Source organism: Micromesistius poutassou, assembly GCF_964030765.1.
Source record: "Micromesistius poutassou genome assembly, chromosome: 10".
Classification (NCBI taxonomy): Eukaryota; Metazoa; Chordata; class Actinopteri; order Gadiformes; family Gadidae; genus Micromesistius; species Micromesistius poutassou.
In genome coordinates this window covers 9796361-9808551 of record NC_140280.1, presented here as the reverse complement: position 1 = coordinate 9808551, position 12191 = coordinate 9796361, and the positions used below count along the sequence as shown (strand labels likewise).

General features: G+C 42.0%; 1 protein-coding gene across 1 annotated transcript; it reads right to left on the bottom strand.

Moving 5' to 3' along the window:
* Positions 1 to 62: 62 nt before the first annotated feature.
* ppp2cab (protein phosphatase 2 catalytic subunit alpha b) lies at positions 63 to 8143 on the bottom strand. Its single transcript, XM_084474129.1, has 7 exons — positions 7801 to 8143; positions 3513 to 3722; positions 2222 to 2395; positions 1478 to 1567; positions 999 to 1160; positions 469 to 587; positions 63 to 283 (listed from the first exon to the last, which is right to left on the bottom strand). The coding sequence occupies exons 1-7, from the start codon at positions 7900 to 7902 to the stop codon at positions 211 to 213; spliced, it is 930 nt and encodes a 309-aa protein (XP_084330255.1). The 5' UTR covers positions 7903 to 8143; the 3' UTR covers positions 63 to 210.
* Positions 8144 to 12191: the final 4048 nt, after the last annotated feature.

The window sequence follows — 12191 nt, the reverse complement described above, 5'->3', positions numbered from 1 at the left end:
GTCTAGACAAATTCATCGATTGCTCAGAAAACTCTTGAGTATTCAACACTGTGTACAACAACCCCCCCCCCCCCCCACAATAAAACTTTGTACCATTAGCTTTCTGTCCGTCTGTCATGGTAGCAGTTGAAAGAGTGGTTTTCGATATATATTCATATATTTCATCATGGCAATACTAGACTGGACTATACAGGGGTCAACGGTCAGAGTTTACAGGAAGTAGTCTGGGGTGCGCCGGGTGACATGGGGCTCACCCCGGCGAGGCGCAGGGTCGAACTGCAGGCTGCAGAGGGGGGGGGACAAAAGAGAAACATCAGTTCATAGAATTAAACTAGCCCTGTGTTTATGCACAATTAGAGTTGGGACAGGGCATCATAGCATCAAACCAGAACACCCTAACATCCAAACAATCATGACCCAATGTTACAACCTAAAATATTTGGGTAAAAGTAAAAAACATAAACTTACAAGGAATATTTGAGGGTGTCGTCCAGCTCCATAATAGCCGCCTGGTTGCCACAGCGATAGCAGTAGTTGGGAGCACTGAATATCGTCACTACGTTTCTCTCATGGCACCAGTTGTAGCCCTGTTGTGAAGCAGACACATCAATCACTGGACATTTCAGGCATATATGATATTCCACATGATATATGTGGAATATCATGATATATATATGATATACCACATAATATCATCTCAAATGTTTGTTCAACTAGGAAGCGGGAATGACTCCTTGTTCGAAGATGGTTTATAGAGCGCTCCTAATAGTGTGTGTGCGTGAGTGTGTGTGACAGTTCCTCACTCGCAGTCAAAATCTTTTCCATCCTTTAAAAATAGCATCATCCCAAATATCCTAGTAATATTCTGTATTACCAAGGGGAGGCCCAACATAGTTGACTGATACAATTGAGAAAAGATAGCATTTGAATATAAATGTATTTTACAATCCATTAGACATGGTCTCTGGTGGGTGAAGGTACGAGGCCGGACAACACACCTCCATGACCAGCTGGTGGGCGCGGGACACCAGCGTGAGGCGGTTGGCGTGGTTGAAGGTCTCCGAGATGTCCTGTCCGAAGGTGTAGCCGGCGCCCCGGGGAGAGATGCCCCAGCCACCGCGGTCGTCGGGGTCCGACCACAGCAGGTCACACATGGGACCCTGGGGTGGGGGGGTGGGGGGCAGGGAGAGAACACTGGTTAACAGAATAGGGAACAAACCGCCCCTCTTATCTATCTCTCCCCTCAATTTGAAAATGGGAAATTCTACCGCAGAAGAGATACTGAATTGATTCACGACTCTCTTTGTGTGATGAAAGTTCCCCCAAAGTGATTTATTTTAGAGGATAAAACTTTCATCTCAAGATTTCACTTGAGATCAGTAGGTAACATTTCACAGTCCCCATCACCTTAATTGAATTGGTGAGGGATGGTTTGGGATGGTGAGGGATGGTTTGGCTGAAGGACCCTTGAGCTCACCTCGTGGGGAACCTCTTGTAGGCGATCCAGGGCTCGGATGTGATCCAGTGTGTCGATGGATGGCGACAGGCCCCCGTGGAGACAGAAGATCTGGGGAGGTGGAGGAGGACACAGAAACTCTTAATATAAATCATTAGCAGGGAAATTAATTAATAAACATGAATCTGCCCAGACTATATTTTTTTCCATCTTGATCATCAATGTCTTGCCGGGATTTTCCCTAGAGCCCTCTCACATATGCAGTCACTCCCTGCAGTGTTCTGGAATGTTTCCCTGCTGAAGACCTAATATCATTTTCTGATCACTGCCAGTACAGCTGTGTTGTGACTGAAAGCAGTAACAATGCTTGGAGAGACACACACATGGTTACGTCCATCTGATGCAATACGCCTTCTCGTGGAGCGGGCGAACCAATCACAAGACTCTTTTGAACAGGTGGATGGCTTCAATAAGTGTTGCATTGCCGCCACCTGCTGGACGGTCCCTTGGCCCATCATTTACAGTATTGCTATACCATGTGTGAAAGGGCGCAAGATGGGAAATGTGCCAGAACGAAGCTGCATGTGTGGGAAAATCCCTAGCAGTGCCTGAAAGGTTATCCCAGTAATTGACACTATATAAATATGAGTAAACACTAAAACTATGGCTGAAAGAGGCTTGAGTCGGCCCTTCTGAATCTCTCTCTCTCTCTCTTAATGCAGGCCCATCCTGACTGGACGTGGGTGCAGCTCCTTCTCCGTTTACCTGAGAGTCCACCAGCGCGGTCAATGGGAGGTAGTCAAACAGGTCGGTGAAGGACTTCCACACGTTGGCGTTGCCGTATTTGCGAAGGCACTCGTCGTAGAAGCCGTACACCTGCGTGATCTGTCTGCTCTCATGGTTCCCCCGGAGGATGGTGATGCGCTCTTGGTAGCGCACCTGAGATTATCACAAAGTGTTTCTGTTAAAGTCACAATGTGGAGGATTTACACGGAATAGAAAACCACAACAGTGCAACCTCTTCCCCATACTCGTCTCAACGTGAGCCCTGCTCCTCGCTCAGGGGGCCACAATAATTCAAACCAGCTGCCAAAGACAACGTGCTGGAGTCGAGTGCAACCTCAGCTCACGACAGCTCTTCTGTTCGCACCACCTCTCACATTCACATCCAATAATAAACCTGTTGTTGCTTTATGTCGTTTACTTTCTTATACATGCACTTAGGTATTTTGTCCCCGTAAGGCGCTGGGCATGTCTTTAGTCCTGCCATAGCAGCCAAGGCATGCAACTACTGCTGTGGGGCAGGGTGTGAATGGCTGTTGCTTTGTACTCCTTAACACAGGGAAGCACGCCCCCTGTAGTTACTATAAGGAGGACTTGTAACCTGACCAAGACCAATTTTAAAAACACAATATTATCAGGCATAGGGTACAATTGTAGTTCTGGGATTTCTGCTGCTTGTAGCAAGCGGCATGCACTGAATACACCTTATGAGCTAGTGTTTTCTGTATCCCTGCAAGTGGGAGTGTCTGTTTCACATAACTTTGGTTTGTGTTAATAGGATTTATGTGTATTTGGTCTACATTGACTCGACAATTAAAAAAAATATGTAGTTGGTGGAGGTCAGAGTGTTTCCTTACACATTAAAAAAGTATTTTACAATGTGTGTCATCACCATGTTGAGGGGCCATTACAATAAATACATTACGTTTGTGACATAACAAGTTTCCACTCAGATGTATGACGCAGAGCTCAACTCAACCAGTTGATACTGTCCGTCTGTTCCTTTGAGCTGGTCCGCCCTCCAACATTGTGATGTCACAAAGGGAACAATTTTGAAATGGCTATTCAACATGATAACAACTAAAATTGGAGCCCTTACAAAATGACTGGTTATTACAAACACAGGCCAAAGATGGGAAGACAATGTTTTGACGTCAAAGACACACACACACACACACACACACACACACACACACACACACACACACACACACACACACACACACACACACACACACACACACACACACACACACACACACACACAACTCACTTTAAGCGCCACAAGTAAGGAGACGGTCTCTACAGAGTAGTATCCACGGTCTACGTAGTCCCCCATGAACAGGTAGTTAGTGTCTGGGGATTTGCCCCCGATCTTGAAGAGCTCCATCAGGTCGTGGAACTGCCCGTGGACGTCCCCGCACACCGTCACGGGACATCGCACCTCCTGGACGTTGGACTCCTTGGTCAGGATCTCCTTGGCCTGCAGACCAGAGGAAGTTCAGGGTTATGGATAAGGTGAAGGTGAAGGATCCATCACCTGATATTTTTATACAGCGTTTTATTGATCACCAAATTTAGTTTTAATCAAGATTAAGACAAAGGAAAAATATTACAAGATGTCCATTTGTTTAGAAGATACCATGTTAATTCAAGATACGGAACTGTTTCCTTAGTGGACGACCCAGATGACACCATTTTTGCTTTCCTAACTTAAGTGAGAGTTGTACGAGGCGCAATATGAAGCTTATTTTATTAATTAATTGTAAATCTTAATTCAAGGTTTAATTTAGTGAGGAGCCTATATTTACTGAAGCTGATAGGGTCTCCATCTCTATTACCCTTAGTTGTAGCTACAATGTTATCATCAGAGTAATTTCCCGCCAGACCAGCTGTGTGGTTACATCATAATCCACCGTCATAAGGCCAGCCACAATAGCCGATTCAAGTCACAACAGGCATCACTCATACAACAGGGTAAGTCAACCCCTGTTGATGAGGGGGAACTTCCGTCTACGAGTTAAAATAAATGACGTCTGAGCAGTCCTAAGAGTTAAGTAAAGGTTTTTATCAACACACACACACACACACAGTATTGTAATGTGTAATTAAATCTAAATAAAATTCCCGTCTACAATATTTGCATACCATTTTAATTTGTTTTAACTTGTACCGGTAGAAACAAGTGACAGTAATAGAAGGGCAAGGCTAGGATGTGACAGTCAGTACAAACAGAGAGAGATAGACAGAGAGAGACTCTGAGAGATACACAGAGACAAAGAGAGAGAGAGATAGAGAGCGCATAGTCCGTGTCCAGAATGCATTCCAATGAGAGAACTAAAAACACCAGTGCTGCTGACCTATTTAAAACACAAAAACAACACAATACACATGCCAATGCCCCCATGCGGCAGTAGGCCTTTTAATTACAGGGATGGGCAGACAGTCTGCCCATGACTTCTATCTCTTAAGCCACTAGGTCACTATACTCAAGAGAATATCCTAGATTTGGCCCGTCATGAAATGGCTCAGCAGTTTTTTTCTCAGGCCTTTTTGATGGAAATTAAAAAAGAGCTCTCTGGATTCAGGAAATTGCTGGATAAGTGGCCACACTGATGATTGGTATGTAGTACAATAGCCTATCAAAGCACAGCCTTTAGCACTGAATTCAATTACCCAGCATGCCACATCCTGAAACATGAATATAGTGTGGTGAAACAAAATGCAAGGATTGCCATTTATTTCACTGGAAGGAGCGAGTACAACCGTCTATTCTCCCTCTATTCTCCCGACGGGCCTTATATGTGAAAGACATATCCTGACATTGGACCGCCTGTAAAAAGACTACCCCTCAGGTAGTATTTTAGCCAGCAGAAATGTTAATTACCTTATATGTGAATGAGCAGTAGAATGTCGGCATTTCACACTTATTGTACTTTGAGGGTTACAATAAAACCTATAATTTAGCGTTCACCACGAATGACTCTGAAAAGCGGTGCCACATTTAAATATTTTTTAAACCATTCAGCGAACAAAAGGCAACAGGCTGATTATCGTTTAGGGTGCGGGTGCCACTCAATGACATGCAAACGTAGACTGAAGCGTCATCAACACACCCACTCAACTGGTGTGAAATGCCGACATTCTACTGCATTTGCATTTATTGCAGTATTTTGCTGGTATATGATGATTGACTCATCTAAACTATTCTTTGTGACAGCAGTTTCACCTTCACCGAGTTAATCAGCAACTCAGTGACCTCATTTGTCAACAAGTCTAAAACGATAACATCAGAGAACCTTCTACGAATATGATCATTGTGTCAGTCGTTTACATTGACACAGCAAGTCATCCTGGAAACATTGTTTTACAATTGAAATTTCACCACGGGGAATGGATCCCGGGAAAACCTAGAGAGACAGTTTATGGGAGATTGTGATAATCCGATGGATGGCTTGGTTTCCTACCAGGAACAATAATCAACCAATCATTGATCACGACCTAAGAGCCAAATTTCAGTTGGACAGTAGAAGACCAGCAGCAGCAGAATAAAGAAAAGAATGACTTGATATATTACATAAGATGTGGGACCACCTCACCTACTGTAGCTAGCTAGCGGTAGCGGGAAGAATACTTATTTACTCTGCCCAGTAAAGTGAGGTAGGTCTGACCCCATTAAATTCACTTACATGGTCAAAGGTGCTTCAAATAATGACTCCTGCATTTTACACAATCACTTTGGTTTAAACAGTAACGTCTTAACAGACACCCATTTACAGATTTTTGATTGACAGTATTTTCAATTGATTAAAACAAACAAATTACCTCATCCCATTGTAGCAGAAGATGATGTAAACAACATAACGCAGCGTCCCTCATGGCCATGACATCATAGATAAAGCTAAAGGCCTTGGACTAAGACATAATACTAACCATATAATAAATCACTATATATCTATAATTTTTATAAGATTTATGAAAGAGCTACATGTTTGTTTGTTAAAAAGAGAACATAAAAAGACCTGAGATCCAAGTTCAACCCTGGCAACTTAAATCACAAGCAATACTCAAAAAGGAGCAAAGACATGAACTCTGTAAGCAAATTATGCAAAACCATGCATACAAGCATTTTAATAATTATGGTACAGCGAGCGAATTAAAGCCCCTATTAGTTAAAGGAGGGACACCATCAGATCACGAGGACGCATTGAATGCACCAATGACACATTGTCTTTTTACACAGTATATCGAATTCTTCCATCACACCCCCGTAGATCTAAAAACAGGAATGTTTCCCCAGGTTCTATCCGACAGCACTACCCTAGCTGAGTCCCTGCTACCTACTAAACTAGCCCTCTCTTAAACCCCCCACACATACACATCAGATGAACAATGGGTCTGTCGGAATCAGTCTCAATGGTGTGTGCCGTTTTTTAAATTACATCTTGCTTGCTAACTAAATTGCAGAGCAATGTCACTGCAGACAGAGTTCTTTAGAATATTAATATATTATCCTTTATGCAGTCTCAAACAGCTTCAACATGCTCACATACATTCAGAAGGGATTTAGATGGATAACTAGGTGGGCAAAGGGGTAAAAATTAGGGGATTTAGGGAGGCAGCAGTATCATGTACCATCCATGAGGATTTCAAGTTATAAACTCACTAAATGTTTTTCCCATTTACTACAAGATGATTTTAAGGCAACTGCAACATGCAATGCAATATCATTATCATGTTTTTTTATAAACAACATTCAGATTTAAAGTTTAACAGACTGACGAATCAGAGAGAGATAGAGAGGGTTCTAGGGGAAAGATTGGGGTCAGGCCGAATCAGACCAGAAAAACATTCACATTCCCTGAACACTGCACTTTAAATGACTTGTTACTCTTTCAAGTAGCATCCAACTAACCAAACATGGGCTGAAAGGACATCATCCTGTAACAGTTGGATCTAGATCAAATTCTATCTACATTTAATGACAATAGTGTCATTTCTCACTTTGAATTCGTTTTTTGGTCATGATTTCCTACCGATGTGTGAGGATCAGACACACTGGATACTGTGTATGCTACAGATGGAAGCTGGGTTCTGTAAAACAGTATTCAGTAACATTCTTAAAGCGAGCTTTGGTCCCCAAAAGAAACATGGACACTATGGACAGTCCAGAGACATGGACCCTATGGACAGTCCAGAGACATGGACCCTATGGACAGTCAGACATGTACACTATGGACACTATGGACAGTCCAGAGACATGGACCCTATGGACAGTCAGACATGTACACTATGGACACTATGGACAGTCCAGAGACATGTACACTATGGACAGTCCAGAGACATGTACACTATGGACACTATGGACAGTCCAGAGACATGTACACTATGGACAGTCCAGAGACATGTACACTCTGGACAGTCCAGAGACATGTACACACTATGGACAGTCCAGAGACATGTACACTCTGGACGCCATTTTAATAAGGTCTGGAAGGTGGCGCGGCGAGAAGAAAATAATGCATTGAAACTTTGATGTAACATCGTTCATATTTCCTCACCTTCTCGCAAAGTGTTTTCACTTGGTTCTCCGACAACTGCTTGCAGTCGTTGAGCTGCTCGATCCAGACATCGATCTCTTTCGTGAACGCCTTTTCGTCCATTTCTGTGGTGTTCAGTCTGCGGTCTGAACGTCTGATCAGCGGCCCACTTTCTCCTTAAAGACAGCACTTCAACAACACGGGGTTTCTTTATCCGAAAGGCACTAAACGCATCGACTGGGATCCAAACTGGTGCCTCTTCTATTTCCCAGAACACCGAGTGGGCAGATAGAATTAGGGGGTGATAAAACTTGCTGGAGGGGCAGCGGACTACACCAAAAGAACAGACGTCATCCGATTGTCCCGCCCGCATGCCATCCATCAGACGCAAATAACACCGGCTAGGAGGGCTGCTGCGCTCTGATTGGTTCCCCAGGTGTCTCTGTGACGTCTAATTGGCTCGTTCGTGAATAGCCTGAAGAAATTGACAACAATCACAGCAGAGAGAATTCCATTTCGCTTTCAACGAACGGTGTTTATTTATAGCCACTTAACACTCATGATCAAACAAAATGTGAATGAGATAATGAAATATATGCCGAATGAATGGATTGGTGGTATCAAGGATTCATGATAATAAATACGGACAGGTATCCCCAGATCCTTAAGTTCACATGGACATTTCATTATACCGGACACTAGTACAATAGTAATCGAAGTCTTCATTTTAAATGGTTATTGAACACACACACACACACACACACACACACACACGCACACACACACACGCACGCACGCACGCACGCACGCACGCACGCGCACACACACACACACACACACACACACACACACACACACACACACACACGCACACACACACGCAAAATCACAATATTGACAAGTTCTTCAACATTTTCTATTAAGTAAAGCCACCGGGAATAGTAGTGTTTATTGGTCAGGGCCCTTAACATAAGATCTGGGTTAGAAGTTGAAGTCCAAAAATCTCAAAGAAAAGAGTCCACTGCACCAATAAATGTGGTAAATGTGTGAAATGTGTCTGGGCCATTTAACACAAAATGTGAGCAGCCAAACAAAAAAATTTGATTGAGCATTATTGGTGCTGGACGGAATGTCACTGTAACCTGTTTTCTCTGTGATAATTCTAGAAATTGTATGTTGAGCAGATTCAATTTTTTTCCCATCCGTCTTCCAATAAATTGTTATTCACATCCTGCCTATTCCTAATCATTGATGAGTGTCATTGATGCTTCTTCACATTTCCTCATTTTGATCACATCACATGAAAATAATCAACATATTTTATTATTATTTCATTGCTGAATATTTATTCAGCCAGAACTGACTGACATTCCGTTTGTTGAAGGCATTGATTCTGGACTGTTAAAGATATCTTGGATTGAGTGATATCTTCCATCTAGGTCGACATTTGTTGAATAAGAAGGCCTTATATTGGCTCTAAACTGTAATATAGAACAATGTATTCTATAAATCATAATTGATGATTTGGCCATTATATCTCCCAGTAGTGCAGGGCACAGCGTCTCAACATATGTTCAGACTATGGGGTCAAGTTTGACATCAAGTACAATGGCAAAAAGAGTATGTTAATGGTATGTAGGACCAAGGAGGATCAACATCTTAACTTCCCAGGTTTCTATCTGTCTGGTCAAACCCTGTCTGTGTGTACCAATGCAAAATATCTAGGCCACATCATCAATGATAAAATGGAGGATGATGCTGACATGCTTAGACAGAGAAGAATGCTATATGTCCAAGTAGTGGCAGCAAGATTTTTTGTGATTTAGGGATAAACACCTTCCAGGCCACCCTGAGAAGACTGATGTATACGTTTATATGTAGACTGCAGGGGTCCCAGAATAATCTTATTATACAGTTGACCAATCCAAGGTGTAGTTCTGTTAGATACCAATCCTATATGTGGATATTTGTGTATTTTATAGGAAGTGTATTATCACTGTTTTTATATGCCACTTTTTACTGCTATTATTTATTAGATGCCTTTTTTTTTTTTTTTACTGAATTTGCATAAGCACTTTATTAGGTGATATAACGCCTTTTACACTGTCTGTTTTATGTATGTATGTGATTGTTTGTCTATCTGGACGTTGGAGTCTGCAATAAAGTTTGATTGATTGATATAAAGGATTCACAGAATGTGTAAATATAATGAGCATTCCCTAGCATCAGACAAATATAAGCAGTATTTTTTTTATCATTAAATAGTATATTTGGTATGATGTAATAACTTTCATCAATACCTTCAAAAAAAGGCCCTGGGCCATGTCAACACAGGCCGCGGGATCCCGAGGAACTCAACTCTGCTAGCAGCAGGGCAGACATGGAGCCAGTGGCGCCCCCCTGTGGCTCAGCGCCTCATTTAGGGATTTAGTTAGCGCCTCATTTAGGGATTTATTTCGCTTCGAAGTCCCTTTTCACCAACCCTCCAATTAACGGAATCTATTTTCACCTTGCAAAGGCACTTTAAAACGGTTACAGCCGAGTTATTCCACCTGTTGCCTTTCTCAGCGGGAGGTCGCGGAGGACTATGACATTCTCCTGCAGGGCCAGAGAGGTATCGCTTGAGAGCCCCGCACTGGACAGATGGAGAGAGCACATATTTGAGATTGGTCGCAGGCAATTGAGGAAAAAATAGCCAAACTTCCATGTAACTATCGGTATCAGAGGCATGCCATTATTGTTGGTCTGTCCACACACGGACAGAGATAAGTAGCTGGGTAGTGTTACCGCTGCTGACTGCTTTGGTGAGGTCACAGGGATGTTGGCAGGAATGGGGAGATTGTAGGCTACTCTCCCACATGCTCATCAACAACAAAACGGCGTCTTGATTCACGCATAGTTTTTGTTTGCCAGGCTTGCATAACATTACATCAGAGGCACATTGTCGATTCATGAGACCCCCCACCCACCCACCCACCCATCCAATAACATTGAGTAAACACTGGATGGTCCCAGAGAGAGAGAGAGAGAGAGAGAGACAGACAGACAGACAGACAGACAGACAGAGAAGCCTGAATAGAGTAACAAAGGAAAATAGAAGGTCAAATGCCCCTCTACCTCGTAAGAGTAAGATCACCATGACGACAGTGTGTTTACCTTTTTACGATTTGAACAAGAATTATACCACAGGGCGCCATCTGCTGTCAATTTAATGAAATTACAAATTCACTGCAATTCACTACATTCACAAATATCCACCACCCATGGCTTTTATACATTAATCTTAGGGTTTAAATGATGCCCCCCTAGTGTAGAGAATTGTTCAAATATTTGAACATTCAGGCTGAAATATTAATGACCATGATTTGTACATGTTTTGACTGAAAATTTTAAAAATAAATTTGACTGATACTAAATTTGAGTATCTGTATCAGTTAATGTCTGTATTCCTGACCTACTGTGCCCAATATCTTTATGATTATTTTATTTCATTTTATTATGTTATAATATAACAGTACTTAAGGTGCTTCCATTCATAAATGATTATATCATTGCCCATCAATTAAGAATAACAACAACAATGTTATGATAATGAATAATCTTCGCACTAAAATGTTTACAAATATTGACTTCCTATTTTATATTTTTACTCAGGGAAAAGCTGAAATATTTCAATGCACAGCCTTTGACATTGAAGTCCACCTTTTGCATCACTAAGTAGTCACCCGCCTTTTTATATTTATATTTAAACATATCATCAACTGTGTCAGTTGGCAGTGACAGTCATTTGACATGTCATGGTCCCCTGTTGTAGCTCTAATGCCACATATAGCATCTGGTTACCATGGATATTAATCTGTCAGCACATTAGCAACTAGATGCATGTGACATGACAAACACCATGGTCTCCATTACAAAGCTGAAAAGGAGATTGAAGGGTTTGGAGGACAAGGAGCGTTACTAGTAAACAGACCTGAAGATACATCATGCTGAATAGTTACATAAATGTTCCATTTATTGTTTATCTAAATGGGCATAAATCAAGCATACCTGGTCAGTTGGCATTGACTCACTCTCAAATGCTTTGAGTTAGCGCAGATGAAATTCTTAAAAATTAGTTAATAAGTTTGTTTGATTATTTATTTGTTTATTTATTGTTTTATTGATGAATGCAACCATCATCATTCAAACAATCATCACATAAACCTGTGTCCCTTCTTTCATATTCTTCTTAATCTCCCGCCCTGTGCTTCATCGCCATGTCAACAGATTGAATGAAGTGATTAGCTGCATGAAACCCAATCCCTTATGGCACACTCAGTCCCCTGACCAGCAGAACAACTGGTTCTTCACAGAAGGTCTTCACACATTACAAACAGAACCATTACCAAAACATCTATTCATAAACCTTG

What these genes read in the sequence shown, in the direction of transcription:
- ppp2cab (XM_084474129.1), bottom strand. Translation starts at nt 7,902, where the DNA reads ATGGACGAAAAGGCGTTCACGAAAGAGATCGATGTCTGGATCGAGCAG. An exon ending in TGAAAACACTTTGCGAGAAG is followed by an intron (nt 3,723 to 7,800) that starts GTGAGGAAATAT and finishes TCTGGTCTGCAG; the next exon opens with GCCAAGGAGATCCTGACCAA. An exon ending in GACACCCTCAAATATTCCTT is followed by an intron (nt 284 to 468) that starts GTAAGTTTATGT and finishes CCCCCTCTGCAG; the next exon opens with CCTGCAGTTCGACCCTGCGC.